General features: G+C 38.8%; 1 protein-coding gene across 1 annotated transcript in view; it reads right to left on the bottom strand.

Moving 5' to 3' along the window:
- Positions 1-641: 641 nt before the first annotated feature.
- ATP10A (ATPase phospholipid transporting 10A (putative)) overlaps positions 642-22,196 on the bottom strand; it is a 109,352-nt gene continuing 87,797 nt past the window's right edge. The window contains exons 11-21 of the mRNA XM_054272323.1: positions 20,040-20,143; positions 19,742-19,868; positions 17,452-17,636; positions 15,754-16,075; positions 13,397-13,473; positions 9,992-10,117; positions 5,576-5,776; positions 3,301-3,381; positions 3,106-3,210; positions 2,570-2,757; positions 642-1,876 (exon numbers count right to left, since the gene is read on the bottom strand). Of these exons, the coding sequence (XP_054128298.1) occupies positions 1,171-1,876; positions 2,570-2,757; positions 3,106-3,210; positions 3,301-3,381; positions 5,576-5,776; positions 9,992-10,117; positions 13,397-13,473; positions 15,754-16,075; positions 17,452-17,636; positions 19,742-19,868; positions 20,040-20,143 (2,222 nt within the window). The 3' untranslated portion in view covers positions 642-1,170. The remainder of the gene's footprint in view (positions 1,877-2,569; positions 2,758-3,105; positions 3,211-3,300; positions 3,382-5,575; positions 5,777-9,991; positions 10,118-13,396; positions 13,474-15,753; positions 16,076-17,451; positions 17,637-19,741; positions 19,869-20,039; positions 20,144-22,196) is intronic.

Raw genomic sequence — 22,196 nt, 5'->3', positions numbered from 1 at the left:
ATAGTTCACATGTGGTCATGGTGAGCAGGTGTTAAAGAACCAGCAGCATTCCAGGCTAAATCCCCTGGGATCCATCAGGCTGGCAGCCATGTACCCCTGGCAGTCTGAGGTTTACAACCACGTGAGGTGGGCTCAGAGATAATCTCAGAAAGCAGTGCAGCTTCCTGCTTTTGGGACTGGACATAGCCTGCTTTGCACCAGGCTCAAATAGCGCTGCTTATCATGTACCCTCACAGCTGGTCATTCAACTTCACCACACACAAGGACTCCATTCAAGCTGACGGAAACAACAGCAAAGGTGTCTCACAAAATTCCACTCTGCCAGTCCTTCACCCCACCAGCAAGCACAACAGATCTCTTCAACAGCAGTGGCTGTGGTAGTGCTCCAGCACCCAAGATCACAGGCTTCCCAGCTCAAACTCTACAGCAGACATGAGGCACCAGTTCTCTGCCACCAAATCCTTCCTTACAAACAAGCAGCAAGCTTTTTGTACAGCATGATGTAAGGCCATGCCCAGCCAAACACCAGCTACTGCAAGGGAAGGGCTGAGTTACAATTAATGCCAGACTGGGAAGTCACTTTGCAATATGGATGTCATTTATTTATTGTTTTATCATGACACATCAAATGCTATGGCTGCAATATCAGAACATGGTGTCATTTATAAAATACCAGTATTATTAATGCGGTGGTAAGATATTGTTAACATTTACAGAGAGGTGTATAATAATTCCACAGCTTTGTCTCAGTGACAAAATACACTGGCAAGTAGATGATGGATGGAATACAGTGACTCTTTATTATCATGGTTTTTCCTCCTCGATTACTGAATGGCCTATAATGATATCAGTAATTGTTGCTGAATCTAATCCTTTCAAATATGGAAGATAGATCCTTTGCTTTTACAGTATGTGTCAGAATGAAAGAAAAGCATCTGAAAAATAAAGAAAAGGCATTTCTTTACAAAATGAGATGAAAAAATAAAACAATATAAATGGAACTTTCAAGTGTTTCTTTTTATATTTAAAGCTCTTAATAAACTGTATTTAAACATTCTTAAATAATCATTCTGTACCTTTGATTTTCTGTTTCACCTTCGGAAACAAATAGAGTAATCTCACTATAAATGTGTGCAAATAGAAAATATATAAATATATTTAAGGCCCACATCATAAAAAGGTGGTCTCAGAATTGTCATTTTTACAATGATCAGTTGGGGTTCCTTTCATTTTGTCCTGCAAGTTATTTGAGCTCTCTTCTTTTAAACCTTTGAAGTCCACATGCAAAGAAGAGCCAAGCACACACATACTGTCCTGTGCTTCATTTTGTAAACTGCTTGATGACACCTGTAAAACAGTCCCAATGTGACTGAACAGTGGAGTTGATGTGATCCACTTCAACAAACTGAAGTCTGCTTGGTCGACTGCTGAGCTCCACGGGAATGTTGTTCCCACAGGCAACGACTCCACCTCTGCAGTGCCACACTGAAATTCCCGAAACCCCACGGACCTTTCCAGAGCAGCTGCTGATGAGGGGAGCTTGTTTTCCTCATACAGCACAGCACCCTGGGGAGAGGCAGCCGCAGTCTGATCTGTTTTGTGGTCTGCCTTTGTGTCCTCTCGGAGAAGTGACTCCCTTGTTTGAGGAGAGGCTGGCAAAGGAGTGCTTTGGTTATCAGCCTTGTAACAATCACTGGTGTTTGAGCAGAGGCTCGGGGAGAAGCTGTCTGCAAAGAGCCGTGTCTGGCACATTGTCTCCTTTACATTCAACTCGGTGAGGAGCTGGGCACGAGTCTCTGGGGACAGTTTACTCAGCTGGCGTCCAAGCTGAAGCTGGGTTGGGAATAGTGTTCCCTGAAGGGTTCTGTACAGGAACCTGCAAGATGAGAATGGCCATGTGAGAAGAAATGAAAGAAGGAAATACTCAATACATTATTAAGGGAAAACATCCAAGACAAAAGTGCAACACAGAAAAATAAGAGAGTTCTATGTGCTGTTCCTATGCTCCACACCAGAAAGCTTGCAGATGGACAGCTCTGGATGCTGGGCTAATATTTTGATTAATAATTTAATTAGGCAGTGTAATAAATCTGTATGTTTAGCCAGTGATCCACCTTGTGATTACACACAGTCTTTCATCTTTCCTGATGAGGAAAGGCAATAGGGATAAGTCTGCAGAGCCAGTTTCCTACATCTGCAAATAAGCAAGTATGTTCACAACAAACTATCAGAATCTGGGTACTGTGACTTTTCTTTGAGGATGGACTGAATCCAGAAGCATCACAGAAAACCTCACAGGGTAGCAAACCTCTGCATGGCCAGGAGGTTTGACCAACAGACTACAATTATCCCATTCCTGTGGTCCTTGGCCAGGAGCTGTGGTCTGTTCCTGTGGTCAGGAGCACAGAACAGGTTAGACAGCCGGATTTCAAATAATCAGCTGCTGAAAGAAACTCAATTGGCTGTTAGGCAAAACAAAAGCTGGGGAGTGTAAAATGTTCTTGCTCTCCCAATCATATGCATGAAGTGCCTTTACATACAGAAAAAGACATGAGAGAAGATACAATACCTGGGCAGCAATGCAACAACTGGTGATATAATGCAAGTGAAATAGAACATAGGGTCTCCCATCAGCCTTTCCATGGTCCAGTAGGGATTGGATGGAGGATGGCAGACTGGGCAAGAAGCATTGTAAACCAGAGCCACAAAGAAAAATAAAATTATACTGAAGATGCAAGATGACCAGTGGAGAAAAGTCTAGAACAAAAACCAAAAACATTAACAACATAAGTATAATGATTCTTTATATTCTGAGAAGTTTGCTGTGACTTATATTAAAACTTCTTAATTTCTGGAGTCAAATCTATGCACAGCAAAGAGTTTAGAGTCTTGTATATTTAAAAACTCTTATAAATACAACACTACAAAGCTGTTTGCAGATCATATTTTAAAACCCTTTCCATGCTTTTTTAAAATGCCTGCTAAAAACAGAATGTGCTGAGGGAAAGGAGCAACCATCTTATGTTTTTGAAAGGTGGCACTAAGAGAAGAATTATGTCTATGCCAGTGGCTGGCATACATCTATGTAGGCTGTGGGTACCTTACCCAAGTTTTGGTTTCAATAGCCAAATGCAGGATGATGGTGAAAAGAGCTATTGTGGTGATGGGAGTTCCCCAGGAGAAGATATCCACCTCTGAATCATAGTAAGTCTGTAAGAAAGAAGACAGAATTTAGCCCAAGCTGTGTTGCCAGTTCTCCTCCAAATGCTTGAAATAGAATGGCTTAAACCAAACACTTACAAAATAGGGGATGAAGAAGCAAACCAGGCTTTGATACATAGCATCAATCATGTTCATCCAAAACATGTGTGGTTGGTACTCCTGTGTTGTTAAAAAAAAACATAAAGAAGATCAGATCATAATGAAGATTCTCTCTGCCAGGATAGGTATTTCGAGGGGGATATTTCGAGGGCAGTTTTAAGGGCTTGGGAAAATAGCTTCATAACTTTGCCAATCATTTAGCTACCCTGGGGGATGAAGCATGAACAGTCTACCTGCAAGTCACTCTGTTCTGGGATAAAAGTATTTTGCCTCTTTTTTCTTTTTTTTTTTTTTTTTCCCTGGCAGAGGATGTAATTTTAATCTGATGCTCAGGCCAGGAAACATTTATGAAGGTGCCCTTTTTTATGCACTACAGTCAGACCACTAATGAACAGGAATAAATGGGTTCTACATCACATAGGCATAAGCACAAACACAGGGTATTTATTGGCAGAAAACAGTAAATGCACATGTACTTAGAGAACATTCACAACAAAGGTCTTTAGTGGCAATTCATGCAGCAATTTATGCTACAAATATTTATATAAAACATATATATAAACACATCTGTAAGTATGTGCATAAAATTGCTTGCTAAAAACCAATATTAAACTAACATTTTGGTTTACAGAAATATACAATTGCAGGGATATGGATGGTCATATAAGGGACCTAGATATAAGGAAAAATAGTTTATAAATGGAAAAATGGTTATATAATTTTGGTATATATTCTACATCTCCAATAAATAGCTTGATCAGGTCTTCTTCCTTTTGTGGAAAATATCATTGTAGACTAAAAATGGGAATGGAAAGATGCTTCGAAAGAATTATGATGTTACTTGGCCTCCTGAACTAGCATGGTTAATTATTGCATCAGGCTGCTCAGAGGAATTGTGGAATCTCCAGTGCTAGAGACATTCAAAACTGGACTAGATAAAGACCTGAGAAACCTCATCCTGGTTTGAAGCTGTTTTGACCAGGGGTCTGGATCAGATGGCCTCCAGAGCCATCTAAACTATTCTACAATACTATAGGGCCTTTTTGAAAGAGATCCCACCTCAAACAAGATTTTTAGGTTTTTAAAATCCCTTTTTAGGTAACTATAAAGGGAATATGATCAATAGATTTTAAAAAACCCCAAAACCAAACAAAAACCCAAAAGAAACAAGCAAACAAAAAAACTTAGAATGATTTCTGGGCTTCTCTATGAGAAATAACTGTTCTGTGAACCTGGGAGACTTCTCAGTTTGCCAGCTGAAGACAGGCAGACATAACCTCCCAAGAAGCCTTAAGGCATTACAAGATTTCTATCATCCTAAAAATGTGCAAGAGAGGAAGGTATTAATAGTACAGATCTTTCAAGTGCGATGCACTGAAACAGAAGAAATGTAGAAAACAACAGATGAAAAGGACAGAGTTTTGGACTAATGGACTAAAATAAGTTATACTCAAATTCTCCTTTCATCTTTCCAGGAGAGTATCAAGCAATGCTACTACATGTGTGGGGTACCAAATACAGGTGTACACTTGGAGGCAAAAACCACTTACTGTGTCCTCTAAGAGGACAGCTTTGTAAGACATTTTTAAGAAGGCTTTTGCCCTCAAAACAAGGTCCTCCCCATATAGATAGTTTTGCCAAACAGCAAGATTTTCCCACGGAACACTGTACCTGTAATTACCAGGAATGGTTTGGCTCAAATTCCTCCTGCAATTTCATTTTGTTTTCATTGTGCAATTCAAGCAGATGGGGACAAGGTGTTTTCAACAGATATTTCAGCTGAATCTGTCATCTGTGACTACCTCCCTCAGAGACTAAGTTTAAGTGCTTACTACCAAGGCCATCTTTGTCTTCTTTTTGTAAAGGGCTGGGAAGTGAAGTTTTGAATAAGTACTGTGAGGTTATTCTGTAAAAGCCTGCACTAGCTACAAAGTGCAATCTGTTTTGGTTTTTTTTTTTCGTTATTTGTGAGCCTGGACCATGAAGGAGGTGTTCAGTTTAGACTGAATTAAATCATTCAGCCTTCTCTCCTGACACGTATTAAAAATATGGCTGGCTGGGGCTTTTTTTGTTAGTGTGTCTTTTGTTTAGGTGTACTTTTGGCATTTTGACTCAGATAAGAAGTATCACAGAGCAATAACACTAACTTCTCAGACTGTATTTACCACTCATCTACTCTTTGGGAGCAGGGCTGGTTTTCAGTCGAAACTAAAGATGTTCAGGAAAGAAACTGCAGCAATCAAGAAGTTTTTACCTCCATATTCTGTCCGCTTTTATAAAGCTGAGGTACAGCAATTAACACTTCAGCTGGCACATCCTTATCCAGCACACCAGTAACCAGTTGTGGAAGAGAAGAGAAGAATAAATTAAAGAAGATCAGATACCACTGATCAATCATTGATGAGCCAGAGAACCCGCAGTAGAACTGGTACCAGAAGAGAAGGGCCACAAACATCTGAAACAAAACAAGTAATGCTGTAAATATAACAAGATAAGGAGGATCATCATCCCACTGTGTTCTGAAACCATTCTCATTCCAGCTCTGCAAGAACTTATCTATGAATGCTGAACATGTGAGCAATCCTTGTGAGGATACCTGCTCTTTAACCCACTTTCTGATGCATGGACCACTTGGCTAAGCTGCAAACACCTGGCACACCTGCAAGTCTTTGTGCTGCTGCAACCTCAGACCTTGGGCATCACATAAAATTAACTTTCAGTTCAAGTGAAACACTGAGGTGCAATTTAACTAACTGTAAAAAGCTCTCCCAACCACCACTGACTTCTAGGTAAATGAGTACTGATGTCACAGCACTTACACAGCTACTGTAAGAACAAGAATTGCCACAATAATACCCTCTGCTGGCTGGAGATGTTTTGGGAGACTTCTGCAGTCTACAACAGATAAATGCAGGGCCTTCTCTCAAGATCAACATGAAACCAGTAGCAGTAAGGAAGGTGAAACTGTAAGGTTTAGAAAAGTCATCTTAACTATTCAATCTTTGTGCTTTGACACTCAGCAAATTAGCAGTGCTGTAAAGATTCCTCAATCTCCTTCTTCAGCTCAAGGAAGGAATCAGATGCATACACAGATGCAGAGGGGTTCATATACTTGAGCTGGAATCACCCAAAAAGAAACAAACCACACAACTCATTTTTTCTACAATGTCTTCAGCATGGAGAATCCAGAGGGCTCAATAAAGGTGCTGATTTCAGATGCTGATGAAGGACTTGAGGCCTAGAAAAAGATAGCCAGCTTCCTAGAGAAGGAAATAAATTCCTGGGCTTGGTTCCCCTAAGACTAAAATTTTTATTATTCTTTGTAAAGTGATTAAAACCAGAAAACTGTTGGAAACTGTTGAGGGTTTTCCTACTTTAAAGATGAAGATGGGAAATGACATAACCTCTCCTTTCACTTCCTCTTCTTTTTGTATTCTGTTCTCAAAAAGCTTTCAGTCAGATGGAGAATGTTAATCCTTCATGAATTTTAGATATACAGAGGAAAATGCAGATCTGTTCTATCTGTGTGCCCAAATGTGGTTGAAAATTAAACATAGGAGGAAAAAAAAGGCTATGTTGTGCTTAGTCAATGAAAGCTGCTTTAAGGAGAGTAAACCTGTCTTGTAAAGGGGAATTGCCACAGAACAAGAGGAACGTCCTGCAGCACACAAATGTACATATGTGTATGTGTGTGTGTGTGTATGTGTGTATATATATATATATATATATATACACTACATTGAAGTGTCTTGTATATGAGCAGCAAATACAACTCACTGTTAGTGAGCCCATTCTATAAATTACCCTAGGGAAAGTTAAATGGTAGTATTTTTGTAAGCACAACCTCTACAGATGCTTCTGTAAATGTAATTCAAGAAAAATATCTTTCTATGGCCCAAACAAGACTGAGTTACCACAGCTTACCCTCTTCAGTACAGTTGTCTGGGACACAGCAGTTTCATTCCCAAATTGAACATATTTTGAAAATTATTTCTTCTCCACACCAAAAACAACAACAAAAAATTCTTGAGTAATTTCTCAAAAAGAAATTACAATAAATATGTAAATTTATGTACTTTTTTATCACTCTTTTAAAACAATATGCAGCTAATTCTGAAGATACTAAATTTTCTCTCTAGAGCCTTGCTAACCTGTCTTGGAAAAAATTTGGCTCTGACAAAAATAGATAGTTTGATGAAAATACAGTCAGCTGAAAATCTTCCTTCCAGTTCTACTATGGATCTTAATAGTGCTGTTGAAGAAAGCTTTACAAATAAATGAGGCTTAAATAATATTTTTTTTCTCCTGAAATTTTATTTTGTATTAAACAAGTTTTTTAAATTTTATTTCAAATGTTCTCTCTTGCCTCTGTGTACTACCTCTCTGAAAAAGACAAAACAAATTTACATAAAGATTTTAAGTAAAAAATCTTTCCCTTTCTCCCCTGCCAGATGAGACTGTTTTATGAATGTGGTCCCAGAGAGAATTTCTCAGTGAATGAAGTATATGTTAAAAAATTTTTAGTGCTGCCTTGCAGAGACAATGTATAAACAGGAAGATGTGCAGGTAAAATTTGTTTACGTGAAATCCCTTTTCATCAAGCTCAGATATTGCCTATCATGCTATGTTTTAGTTTATATTTTACTTGTATTTTTATCATCTCCATGAAGCTAAACATCTTCTTGGAGAAGTCATCTAAGTTTCAAAATGGCTTTTGCAGCAATGTGAAGTTTAAATTTTAAATTACCTAGGTTCTAGTGGAGAATGGAAAATTTCACAGTATGAACAAATGGGGAAAAGAAACCACTTAAGCAAACAGAAAACTTGCAGAACGTCTGTGGTGCAGCTATCTTGACTCTCTGTAGAGAATCATCCAGAATAGTCTCCTTGCAGAAGATTCAGGTGCTCCTATCTTTCCATTTTTGACAATCTTTCCTTAAGGGCAGGCACTGTGTCAGGCATATTCATGTCTATATGCTGGATATCCAGCTACAGTTTTGAGTCAGAAGCAACAAGTATTTCTCAGGAAGCTTTGAAGGCTGCCAAAACACAGCCAACACAAAGAGATCTCTTCAGTTATTTTCTAGCCTTGAGGCAGTAGCTTCTGAAAATGTCTTATTAAAAATGGCATGAGAAATAATACTTGTAATCAAGGGCAGTTGTACCACAGAAAATGGAAGATTTTACCCAAGCTGAACAAAAGCATTATACTGCTTTTGTATACAAAAGTATAAGCAGCATCTCTGGCTGCTGATTGCTGGAGTGTCTTATGTGCATTACTTCTGGGTTTATTTTTTTAATTTTTAATATAAGATGGCTATGCATACAGCTCTTGGAAGTTCAGATTTGATAATGTCAATGGGTACCTTGGAAACATCCAGCACTGGGGGTGGGAGTACAGATGTTCAGCATCATTCAGGATTAAGCCTTAAAACTGATGGATCTGAACACCACCACGTTTCACTGCTGTACTTCAACAGGTGGCTCTCCACTCAGTGCAGCCTTACTTAAATCTGCTTGCTATTTCCGACTCAAGCAGCAGCTCAGATTACAAAGTCCCTTCATTCTTCTATGTCTGAAAGGGCACTTGCATGCAGTCCCTGCTTTGACCACAGAATGTATTTTAACATGCTTGTTTTAACAAAAAGACACTTCATTAATCCTTTAGCACCCTTAGGTATTCTGGTGATGTTCAAAATTTTGAGCAAATAATGGTTTCCTTCTGATAAAAATTGAGGATTAGATTAAAATTGGAAAGCAACTTTTACAAAACTGAAAGCCACTTTTCTTCTGATACTGAGGACAAAATCCAGTCTCCTGCACACAATTCATACATTGCCCTTTGAAGCAAACAGAGATATGAGAGCTCTATCTCTCCTCTTTTTCTTGCTTCTTCATATGCCTTGCTCCCAAAGTGATTTGTAGCTGTTGCAAGTGAGCAAATATATGTGCCTGCCAGTGACTCCCACCCAGCTGGTGGTATTCTTGGTTTCCTTGTTAGGCTGTTTTCAATCAATCATCTTTGTACTCCAAGATCAATGCAAAGGGCCTTTGTTGAGGCCAAGGAGTTGAGCTGCTTCTGGCTTGATGCCCAGTACTGGATTGAGTCCTGTTTCATGCACCAGGGAGGAAACACAGACCCGTCGTCTGTTCTTTACCACCATGTGCTTCCTTTCTAATGAACTCTTTTGATTAGTTGGAAATAAGATAAATCAAGGAAAAAAACCTTCCCAGTCTCTGCATCTGAGACACAGAGAGGACTCAAATTATCTCAAGGCACCAGGAAATATGTACAGTGATTCATAAACAATGATGAGATACAGTCAGGAAGAGAAAACACTCAACTGCTACTTGGGACCAATGTTGGATGACTTTGGCATTGAAGACTCCCATATCCAGCCAGCTAAATTCTGCAAAACTGCTCAGTAAAGAAACTTTTCTTCAGCAGTGCTTGTTATTTGTGTTACCTAATTTGCACATTCAGCAGCACACTGTAGCTGTTATGGAGTGGGTCCTGTATTTCTGCAAATGGCAGCCAGCTGTCTTTCAGCTCTGCAAATTTCTTTGCAGCTTATTTATAAACCATTTGAAGGCTGACCTAATGCTCACTTAGCACAAAATAAACCCTGGAAACATGTGGTGCCATAAAGCTGCCAAGTCAAACACTTACTGCATTTTTGTAGAAGAAATACAGCACCATGTTGGCGAGTCGGGAATAACACCAGTGGCCATGAACAAGCAAAAGCTTCTCCAAGTGCCTGAACCTCGGGATTGCAAAGTCGCTCGCCATCACCGCCTTCAACGAAACAAAGGTTGGAGTCATTATTGTACAGCATCCCTTCAACACTACCAATGAATCTAGTCGCAGTGGAAGTTGTACTCATGAAGAATGAAATTCATGACAGTGCTTATGAAGTGCAGCTATTGCTGCATGGATGTGAAATACCCACGAGCAAACTCAAGGCAACCTGGTCCTCACCCAGAGGAGATTACAGCCTGCATTGCAGATGGTGACAAGCAACAACAAAGAGCTGGAGGTGGGAGAATGGCTGGCAATTGCAGTTGCACGAGCATGAAAGCCCAGGGTTCATGTGTGAAGACCTTGGTGGCTGTATCTTTCTCTGTAAAAACTACAGTGCACTTACAGGGCAAAATGAATTTCCAGAGAATAAGATAAGAACAGCACAATTAAGTGGTTGCATCATAATGATTTGACTTTAAAAGAAAAAACAACAAAAATATTAGTTTTAATTTAATTTGCAGACCTGGTTTATACAGTTTACTTGGCTGTCCTGAGATATCAGTATTTTGAGGGATTTTTAAAATCACACATTTTCTGTAACTATGTATGAGAAAAAATCACACTAGATGAGAGTCCTCTGGGACTGTGCAGACTGTCAGATGACACTGACAAAATGAATCACAGTTTCTCTCTAATTCTGACTAAATTTCAGGGTACTGTATATCTAGATGAGACCTACTTGTGTTATCAGGGGTGTTTCATGATTTTCCTTATCCCTAAGATCACACTAAGATTTAATTTAGTATTATTTTACATTTCTCTTTCTGTTTTGGTATCACCTTTTTTCTCACAATTCAGTTCAGCAAAAACAGGAGGAAAGGTGAAAACCTCCAAAGGAGCAGTATCTTCCTTACACTCTGCTAGATATACTTTGGCTGTATTTTTAAATGAGAGACATACTTCCTTTTAAGTTTTCCTAATTCTCTTTCTTGGTAAAACATCAAAAGGGCTTAGTTTTCCCAAGTAGGTGCTTGTAGAAGCTAATAAAATAAACTCTAAAACAGTATGCAAGAGAAGGTGTAAAAATGCATTGCAATTTAAGCAGTAGATATATATGAGGACTGAGAAATTTTTTAATATGTTGACACATCCTAGGATTTCTCAGGTACTGAGACACACTTGTTATAACCTCCCTGCACTGAAGTTTGATTTGTCTTGCAGACACACAGCTATCTTGCAGTTTGAGGAGAAAACAGCTATGCTATGTCTGCTTCCTTGTCCTCCACCCCATCTCAGCCTATTCCAATGTCAAAACAAACCCGTTAGCTTCGTTTGTGCTTCTAACACAGTACTTCTCAGCAGGCTCTGAGAAGTGTCACGATTTTTTCTTTTTTTATTCCATTTTTATTATGGTGAGGAACATAGAGAGAAAGATATGTTATCCAATTACATTTGCATGTTTACTTAGGCTCAAAATACCCACTTGATTTTCACATTTATTTTTTTTTACCTCCAGCTCCACATGCTTCCACAGAATGTGAAAAGAAAATAAATCAGACAGTATTGCTGTCTTAGGCATCTAAATGCTCAACACCTTCTGAGTACCTGCATGTGTGCAATTCTGACAGTTGTTCATAATAAAGAGGTCTGTGTGGGTCCTTAGGACTCGCAGTAAGGGAAGGGATCTATAAACATTTTCCACTCTGCTGAACTTTCATTTAGAAATAAAACTAGGTAGTTTAATGAGTTAATGAGACAACAGCTTTCAGACCTGGACACACTGCAAAAGCCAGAGGATTTGAGAACCAGTTATTATAAGTGTATGAGCTGAACTGAAAGTGGCATAAAGGGGCAAAGAGACAAAAAATGCTATGAAACAGTTTATGTCTGCATTAGGAAAAAAAGTATCTGAATTAATACATAGATGATGGAGCTTATTGGTAAGTTCATAAGAGGTGGTAAGACCCAAGAAAAATGTTTGCAGCATATTTTTTTTGAATTTATGGGTTTGGAGGGGAGCCCACAAAACCAGCCTTCTCTGAGCTCTCTGGAGCTTGGACTGCCTGCAGGATTTGAAGATGCATACACATTGAAAAATGCATGATAAATAAGAAAAATATCCACTGACTTTTCTCCAGTGACCTGTCCTAGCTTCTGCTGATCAGGAGTCAGAAAATGCAAAAAGTTGATACCCAAGTTCATAGCTCAATTACATTTTTGTTTTATAAGTTTTTTTGTGTCGACCCAAATAAATTACAGCATTCATGAAATCCCATGAAATAAAATTCTACAGCCAACTTGTGCACTGTGTGAGGGAGGCCTCTCTTCCCTTTTGAGCAAAACATCCAGCCAATGTTGCAAAAAATGCAATTTGGGTCAGAGAACCACCCACTGGTAACTAAGTTAAGGAGCATGCTCATCTGTTCAGGTCCTCAGGATGGAAACACTTCCCACTTTCCTGGTAGAGCTATTTGACATATACTCAGCTACTCTGTTTTCTCTTGCAATCAGCCTGCCCAAATACAAGGCAGGTTGTGGAAATAAGGTATCCTCCTCATTCTCTGTGTCTTACTGCCACGTCTGGTCCTGACACTGCAACTGATGTAGAGGAAGCTGAGATAATACATACATCCTATACATATACATCCTCTCTTCTGGGGATGAGAGAAGTACCTCTTACACAGTGGTAAACGTAGTAAACCCTGGATGGAACACATTCAGGAGACTACAAGGCAAGCACCCTCATCCTGCTATTCCCTGTGACTGGAAATGTGGCCAAACCAAGACTTGCTATAAGGTGTGAGGAGCAGTGGTTCTGCGAAGGGCCACAATTTCTACTTTATTTACTGTTTTTCTGTCTGAATAAGCTGAGTGAGTGAGATGTGTGGGTGGCTGGGCTAAGGGTCACCACCACACTATACAAATAGCTATTACATCAGTTGTACTGGCTTGTGCAGCCACTCCATAGAAGAAGTATACCCAAGCAATACAGGAGAGAGGGGAATAACATGAACCTTTATTTCTTAAATAATGCATGGCTGAGGGGTTTTTTTCTCCTTTAAACAATTATTTAGCTAATTATTTCTTTAATCATATTGCTTAGAGAGATCTGATAATTTCAATTTTCTGAGAAGGCAGAGTGTTTGTAAACAGTCATAGATCTCAGAACATGTGTGAGCTCAAACTCAAGCTGAGAGAGCCCTTATAAGACAAAACTGGCACTCCTCAGCACAACTTGCTGCTTTTCCTTTATTTGTGCTGACTATCCAGAGGCAGTCTGAACAATCTGACCGATAAGAAGTGTTTCATGCCCTCATGGATGAGCAACATTACCTGCATGCCTTCTTGACCAGAAATCCCCACACCAACATCTGCCACTTGGATCATGCTGACATCATTAGCACCATCACCTAAAGATGACAAAATGCAGTTTTGCTGTCACTAGCAGATCAACAATAGCTGGCAGCAACAAAACAAAGGAAAACAGTTGTTATTGAGTGTTGGTTGAGTATAGTAAGAGAGATATTTACTAAGTATTGGTTGTTTATAGTAAGGGAGATGTGCTGTAGGAGAGGATACACCTTTAAAATAAAAAGTTCAAAGCTTGCAAAGTTTCCAAGACATTCTAATCTTTTTAGACCTTTTTGTCACAGGAAAATAACAAAACAAATCCATTTCTTTTTAATAATACCTAAAATTCAGGTATGAGGCTTGAACTGCACCAATAGTAAACAGCAGAATGATGAGAATAAGCATCCCAAATACTTCTGCTTCCTGATTAAGAGTCTGCCTGCAATCAGGTATGACTAAGTGCAAGAAGGCCTAAATCCAATGAAAATGTCTACACTGTAAAAAATACTAAAAAAAGTTAAAAAGTAGATGAATGAAAGAAAAAGTCAAGAGAGTAGAGTTGACCAGTCTGAGATCTTCAGTACATGCAAGGCAATTTAATTGGAATGGTTGCAGAGCCACCACCCCCTACTCTGCTTGCAATCATGATCCCACAAGTGATAGGTGCTGTAGACAGGATACCAGAATGAGATATGTATCTAGTTCTTGTCCTCTTAAATTTACAGCCAGCGTACCTATGGAAAATGACACTGTGTTAGCTTATAACAAGACACTTGCTTTTAAACTTCAGTGGCTGAGGTGCACACCACATGTCATCAGTTTCCCTCCTGTTGGCGTGTGTAAGAGTGGTAGCCACTCACCAGACAAAGCTGATGTCTTTGTGACTGTGTGATACACAATCACAAGGTTGGAAGAGACCTTCAAGATCATCCAGCCCATGCCCTAACCCCTCAACTAAACCATGGCACTGAGTGCCATACCCAATCCTTTTCTGAAGATATCCAGGGATGGTGACTCCACCACCTCCCTGGGCAGACCATTCCAGTACTGTATCACTCTTTCCATAAAAACTTTTTCCTAACATCCAACCTATATTTCCTTTGGTGCAGCTTAAGACTGTGTCCTCTGGTTCTGTCAGCTGCTGTCTGGAGAAAGAGATCAACCTGACTACAAGGAAGCAGTCCTTCCTTTCAGGAAATTGTAGAGAGTGAAAAGGCCACCCCTGAGTCTCCTTTTCTCCAGGCCACAACCCAAATTAGCTTGTGTTAGTTAAAAGGGAGGATGCATACAGCTAGGCTTTAAGCCAGAGCAGGAGCTTAAGCTCAACTCATAGGCTCAAGATGCTCAGAAAGAAAGAATATACAAGCTGCCCAGTCTCCACTAGTGTTTTTAAGCATTCTGGATAATTCAAGTTTATGAGTCAGATGTTTTTTACAACATATGAAAATTATTAACAGTCAGATAGCCAAAGATATAAATTCAGTGGGAGGGAGGAATATTTGAGCAAGATATAATACATTCAGCATGAAGATTGTGATAATCAGCACATATTTGGTGATGTTGATGTACAATTTTTATATGTACTTAGGGTTTCTCATGGGCAGGTCCCACCCATGTGTGTTCCAGATATAATTAACCAACACAGACAGATGAAAACAAGTGTATTTGTGACAGTATATGCTGAAAGCATATCTTCAAATGAAACATGAACCTAAACTTGAGCTAGGGTAAGAAGAGCTGATTGACTTGTGTAAAAATCATAGAAACAGGGAAGATCCTGTCAAACTTAAGAGAGATGGACTGCCAAAATCTCCCCTTTGCCAGTTGAGTGATTAGGTGGGAAGTGTAAGTGTTGTTATGATACCAGTTGTAAATCCACTCTCTATAATGACAAGGCCAAGTAATAGCCTGTGCTTATGGCTGCCTTGTGATGATAAAGACAGAACCTTGAGTTTAGGCATGATTGGGTGAAACAGCACTGAGCACAGTATTTTTGGGTGCAATACAGTGATTGCAAAATGGTGTTTTGCACAGCATAAGATAACCCAGTTCTTCACAGCTGTGTTTACACATGTCAAAACCTCTTCGCATAACTAGGTCCTGATTACCTAACTTCTGAAGGAAGAAATCCCAAATACTACTCCAGAGCTTTATCCTAGTTTTGAGTAAGTATGTTAGAATAAATATATTAGAATTGTTCAACATGTTTTCAGACAAAACTGGAAGGCTGCTTCATTTGTGAGGCAGCTGGGAGGGTCCTGTTGCATGTCAAAAAAAAAATCAAAATTTTCAAGACACAGTATATATCAAGGCAGACTAGTATAAACAGAGGTATTTACCTATTGCCAAGGTCATTGCTTTGAGTTTGTCTCTGACTAGTTTCACTACCATGCTCTTTTGGAGTGGAGTAGAGCGACAGCACAGGACTGAACGGCATCGCTTGGCTAGTGCAAGAAATTTATCTTCTAGTGTGGGTTCCAGGGCATATGCTAGAGTCCTTCCATCGATAACTAGGCCCAAGCTGGAAAGCACAGGGGAAGAAGGTGGATAGAGAGGGGTGAACCCAACAGTCATGTTTCCAGTAGCTCCGTCTATCGTGTTGTTTGAAAATTTAGACTCTACGCATTGCAGACACTGCTCCAGCAAGACAGCACAAGTCTCCTGAAAAGAAATTCAAAATAAAAATGCTTGAGGGAAAGAACATGTATTGAAAGGCTTCTGTTTGCTGTATGTTTAGGCATAACTAATATGGGGAATGTATTATTTGCTGTGCTGGTAAAGTTTTAATTTCTGATAATCTTCTACTTGTTCTGAACACACTTAACTCTTGCAGAAGATATAACAAAAGTAAAGAGTAGAAAGGCTTAAAATCTAATTCTTCTTTAACATGTACTTTTGTATGCTAAATTTCTTTTAGCTCCTTCTCAGAATAACAGTGCTGAGAAATGATATATAATCGGTACCAAGTTAAGTATGGTGATGAACTCCATTATGATGATGAACACCATGTATACACCCACAACTCAGATCAAAGAGTTATGCATTGTTAAAGGCCAATTAAAGGTTATTTAAGCTGAAATCTCTCTCCTAGCCATACTCAACTAGAAGATGTTATTGAGAATATAAGAACATTTAAAAGAAATGCTATTGGTCTTACAGCAAAGTATGACTAAAAAGAAAAACCATGGAAAATTAATTTACCAGTTCAGTTGATACACCCAAGAATGGAAATTGCTGTTATCTTTTCTTCCTTTTTGAAAGAAATTGGAGCTGAATACTGATGGCCTACCTCTCCTCTGCTGATCTGAAGTCCAATTTTATCACCCCATAAAAGGACTACAGCACTATCAGTCTGGTTCCTTGTATGTTAGACCATATCAGTAAACTCTTTGTGACTGCTTGCAACAAGTTGAGCACAGGAAAGATCAGTAATTCAGAAGGATTAGAAAAGGTCTGTTAGGAAGCAAGGCATTATTGTAGATGTGGTTTTCTGCCTCTCACTGTTAGCGTCAAAATTTAAATATTGCTTCTATCTTCAGAGAAAAAGCCACCTGAGAAAACATGAATGACTGAGTTATCTAAATACTACATTTCAGTGGCATAAAATAAAGCACAATTTCTCAACAGGTTATTAATTGCTTTCTTTCTCAACATGTACTTAATAACAGGGTACTTTTAGACCCATTAGTGCCAATACACAGAAGTAGGGATGTTTTGAGAATGCATACTGAAGAAAGTGATTTATGCTGCTATGGCATATTTTCATTCATGGTGGAGTTCACTGCACACAGTTATATGTTTTCAGTAAGGTAATGATACATGAGGCTATGGTTTAGAAGCATGATTCACTGAAAAGTATTCAAAGACATGTCCTACCTGAAAATTATAGCTGAAGCAGGAAAAGAAGCAAATAAAAAAAAAAAAAGAAAAAAAAAGGAAAAGGAAAAAAGCCATCAAACTTTTAATTGTACAAGTTGAAAATATAGCAAAACTAGTAAACTAGTTAATTAGTCAACTTGTATATTGGATCTGCTTACTGGTGATTCAGCATTCAAAGTGATAATTTCTTCATCATGATCTAGTAGCTTGCAGGCATATGCAATATTAACAGCTGTTTCTTGCTTGTCTCCAGTAAGAACCCAGATCTGCAACCCGGCTTTGCGCAAGCTCGCGATGGTTTCTGGAACACCATCCTGCAAACGGTCCTCTATGCCAGTTGCACCTAAGCACACAAAAAAAGTAAAACATTCCATATTAAATGAACATTTAGGGCTGCCCTTGAATTTTAAGCTTAGAATATAAAAAAAAAACCAAAAAAAAACAAAACCAAAAACCCCACAAAACAACCAGACCAGCAGCCACTTTTACTGGGAGACAGCTAAACTGCCAATGGTTGCAAGATTTAGGCAACTTTTGGGGGGTATTGAGGAGGACAAAAGGAAAGTAGCTGTGGTAAACAGTTGTAAATAACAATCCAGAACTCAAAATGTCAAAAGCCACCAGATGCCACTCCTAGTTCCAGAGGTTCCCAAGGCTTATTGTCTCTATGCTCTGTATCTATATTATTTCTCCTGAATGTTGCTAGAGAAGCATTGATTCTTGGAGATAATTTCAGTTCCTAAAGGTCTTAACTGCCTTTTCTCAGCAAGAAGAGAGTGGGTCACTAGAAATTTCTCTTTTGAAAGGGACTAATAGCAGGACTGCAGATTGGCAACAGCAGATTAGACTGCAAGCATAAACCTTTTAGTGCCTTGTTGCTGCTCTTGGCTCTTGCAGAAAGATGCTGGTGCCCAAATGAGATATAGCAGAGAATAAATCATAAATCTGTTGACCATGACGTGACAGTAAAATGTGCATTTTCATGCTTCCAATGCATCTTTCTACCTGTTACAAGACATTGGGTATCTGTTTTAAGCTTACATAAATCAATTGACTGAGACAAGATTTTCATATATATGAGAAGTGGCAAAAAGGCACTGAGGACCAAGCTCAATGTCACCACTGGTACATCAGTGTTCCACTGAGTGTCAGAGAGACTTCAATGTGAGGAAATGCAAGCCCTGCCACTAGCAAATGAGGAAGTGACAGACATACAAGTTATCTGGAACAACAGGAAAAACAAAACAAACTTTTCTCAGCTAATTATTTCTTCTATGATTCTTCCTTGAAAAAAAGAATTAACAACAGAAGTCCCCTTAAGTCTGAGCACCAGCCATTTACATGAAAACACATTCTTAGGGAAATGTTGGGAAAGTTATTGTTATCCAAATAAAGAAAAATATATTCCATACTGAATTTTTACTCCCACAACCTAACGATGACTGATCATTGCAAGTTACAAACCACAGTACGAGGTTCTTAGGGAATGACTGAACTGATCGTTTACTACTGGCCAGAGCTCACTTTTTTTCTTTTTTCCTTCTTTTTTTTTTTTCTTTTTTTTTTTTTTTCTTTTTTTTTTAATCTCAGACTGCAGCCAGAGCCAACAGGTACATCCATGGTGGGATCTTGATTACTCTGGTCTGAATTAGGTAACTGATGCCCCCCTTTAAGTCAGAGAAGAGAACCAAACCAGACACTTTGAGGCCATGATTCATCAAATCCTCAAGCAGATATCTAAGTCAGACCAAATGAACTACACTTTTTTGTCTTCTCTTTTTGTCTTCTCATCTATATGTCGAGCCTTAGAGATCTGCAGTAGATGCATTAGAAGTTGGGCGAGGTGGATCTATCTCCCAGATCCATGCTGGCAATTGGTGAACATCTTTCAACATCTCAACTCAAAAGAGTATGATTTAGCTCTTGCAATACTTTTTTACATACACTGGTTTTAACTGCAACCCCTTGCCACAGAATACACAGGCCCTGAGTGCATGTGCTGAACCTGATGTATATAAAAGTTGATGCCTCTCACAGATGCAGTTTGTGAGCTTTGCTTTGTGTGTCTCTGGTGCCCCTGGAGTTAGGGAAGTCTCCGACACCTTGAAGCAGCACTGAACTAATGAAATTCTGTAGACACCTTGGGCCAAGTGCTCCTCTTCTTTAAAGCAGCAGTTCCCATTTAGGATTTGTGTCAAATTCATCCCTGCTATTACTACACTTACTTCACTAGTGATAAAATGAGGAGGAGCAGGAAAACAGGGTATGTCATTTATGTTAATTATATCTTATTCCTTTGTGGTGCTGCACATGACAGCCATGATAAAGTCCCACAAAAGCCAATTTCTATACTGTCAGAAACAATTTAAGGGAAAGAACGGATTTCATAGCCAAGCTTTCAGAATTTTTATCACATTTTAATTTCATGTCCAGCTCTCATTTCATTACCTAGCAGATGCAGATTCTTCTCTAACCGCAGTGCTGACTGAAACAGAAGTTCTTCACGATTTTCAATAGAGGATTCTGCTTCTAAATGAGTTTTTAACCAACAGCCATACTCTTCCTTGCTGAGAACCTGTTACAAAGAGTATGTGAGGGCACAGTCAACACAATGCAAAGGCATTCATACTTTACTGAATAAAATGAAAAAGAAGTTAGGAATCAAGAACAACAAAATAATAAATACCTTCAGTAATCTTTGTAAAGACTCTCCTTAAAAGCTAAGTAAAAGCCTGCATTTACTTACTCTTTTTGCAATACAGAGAGTCCGCAGCCCATCTACAGCATAAAGATTAAGGTAATTCTGGGTTTTGCTTCGTATTTTTTTTTGATGTTTGCCCCGAGGGTCATCTAGATAAGAATAAAACCATAAATTACTTGTTGAAAAATAACAACAGCTGAATTGCCTCAGAGAATAAAAACTTGTATACAGTGCTTACTGTACCAGCACTTTATAACTGATACTTTTAAAGATGTGTTGATATTTCCTGGGAAACTCAAGTTGTTTGTTTTTTTCTTTTAATCTTTTTGTTCTCTTTTCTGTTTTTCTTCTTTTAAAAAGTCACTGTGAATGTATGTGAGAAAGACCTTTTTTCTACTCAAGTATTTCTTTCACCTGAGTATTTTAAGAAATCACGATAATCTTCACAGCAAACAATACTGTCAGAAATAGAAGTATGATTTCAAATACGCTACTAGCAAATGTTTTTTCTGCTTCTCCACAGCTCATCATGTGTAGAAAAACAACACTTAAAAATAGCACTCAGTCTTCCACCAAGGCTAATATCTGGAAAGAAATGGAAACAGTGCTCTGTTTTGAATATCTAAGTGCATGAAGGTCCTTTTGTCTGTTACTGCTGTACTGATGCTTCCTATCAGCCTAAATCTTGCAAGAAGTTCTGGGTGTGACTGTGATTTCATTTAGAGCAGAATTTGTACTTGCAGACCTCACAGCTAGCTTCTACCTTGGATGCATCAGCAAGACTTCCACTTAGCTTTACCCTTCACATAAAGCCATGTGTAACTACTCAAAATGAAGACTGAGCATCTGTTTCTTTTCTCTCTTTAGCTGGGACTGGTGTAGTGTGCTCACCCTGTGATCAACACAGAGTACTAAATATGATGGCAGCACATTTTGTTCCATCTTATTACATGAAATAATGTCTCCAAAAATTAAAAACAAGTGATAATGCATCCTTTTTATCATCCAGGATTGAGACAAGTTCATGAAAAAGGTACTGTAGTAGTAATCCTTAATAATATGAATTTCAAAGTTAGCACTTCAGTAAACATACAAGGGGGTAAATTTTTAGATTGGAGCCATTGAGTGAGAATGACTGGTATCTTCTGGCAGGTTTCCCTACTCCCTGATGTGATACCCTTTTTTTTACTAAAGTTTGAATATTTTTGGGGGATGTAGAATCACTTCAGGATATAATTCTGTAACTGGAGCTGTTCCTAAGTTCACTATTTGAGTTACTGGTACCTGCACAGTAACCAGTCCCTGAGTCAGGTGACCGCTCCTCCCCCCAAAGTCTGGGCACCTCAAGAGACTTACTACGTACAGCACTGAATGTGCTGATGTGCTCTCATACTGAGAGCCTGTGGGCACTGTGCCACTATACTAAGCACTTAATACAGGTATATATATTTTGAATGCCTAAGTATCTTACTGTTTATAATTTTCAGTGCCCATTTACCCAGTGTGCACTCATACTGATCTTGCTATATGTTAACTGCATACGTATATCTGTCTATAAAGTTACATAGCATTCAGCACTTTCATATTTATACAGCAGCAGACTGCATAATTGGGCTTCCACACGCTCCAGGACAAACTCATACATGTATTGATTTTGTAGAAATAAGGGAACTGTGAGTTTGGAATCCAAATATTTGGTTTTTGTTCCATTTATCTCAACCATGTATCAGAACATTTAACTCACTGTACAGCTAATGTCTCTACTTTAAAGACTTTTCTGTTCTCTCTAGGTCTGCAAATCCGAGAGTATAGATACATAGTTGTTCCTAAGGGACTCTGTAAAGATTGTGGTAATTCCTGCATATGTTCATTTCAGCTCCATCTGATTAAAGTCATGTGGTGAACACTGACTGGTAGGAATATTCTCATAGGCCTGTCCATCTACCTATTAATACTACCTATGCTATCACAGTTGATTGTCTCAAAGGGACAATACAGATATATTATTCCAGAAGGACATGCCTACAAGTATTATTTGCAATTGGAAAGCCCTTTCTTACACTATATATGGAAACAGGCATATGAGGAACCAGCAGCCTAACACAGTTTCATTTTGCTATTTTTCTCTTAGTGCATTATAACCTTTTTGGTACATGTGACTTTGCTGTATAATGTAAGGGGTTTTTTTTCCTGGGAGAAGTA

The sequence above is a fragment of the Melozone crissalis genome, unplaced genomic scaffold (genome assembly GCF_028551555.1).
Source record: "Melozone crissalis strain CALT ecotype California unplaced genomic scaffold, PUWL_Pcris_2 ptg000013l_1, whole genome shotgun sequence".
In the NCBI taxonomy this organism is placed as follows: domain Eukaryota; kingdom Metazoa; phylum Chordata; class Aves; order Passeriformes; family Passerellidae; genus Melozone; species Melozone crissalis.
Note: the sequence above shows the minus strand (reverse complement) of the source record. Positions and strands in the feature narration are given on the sequence as shown.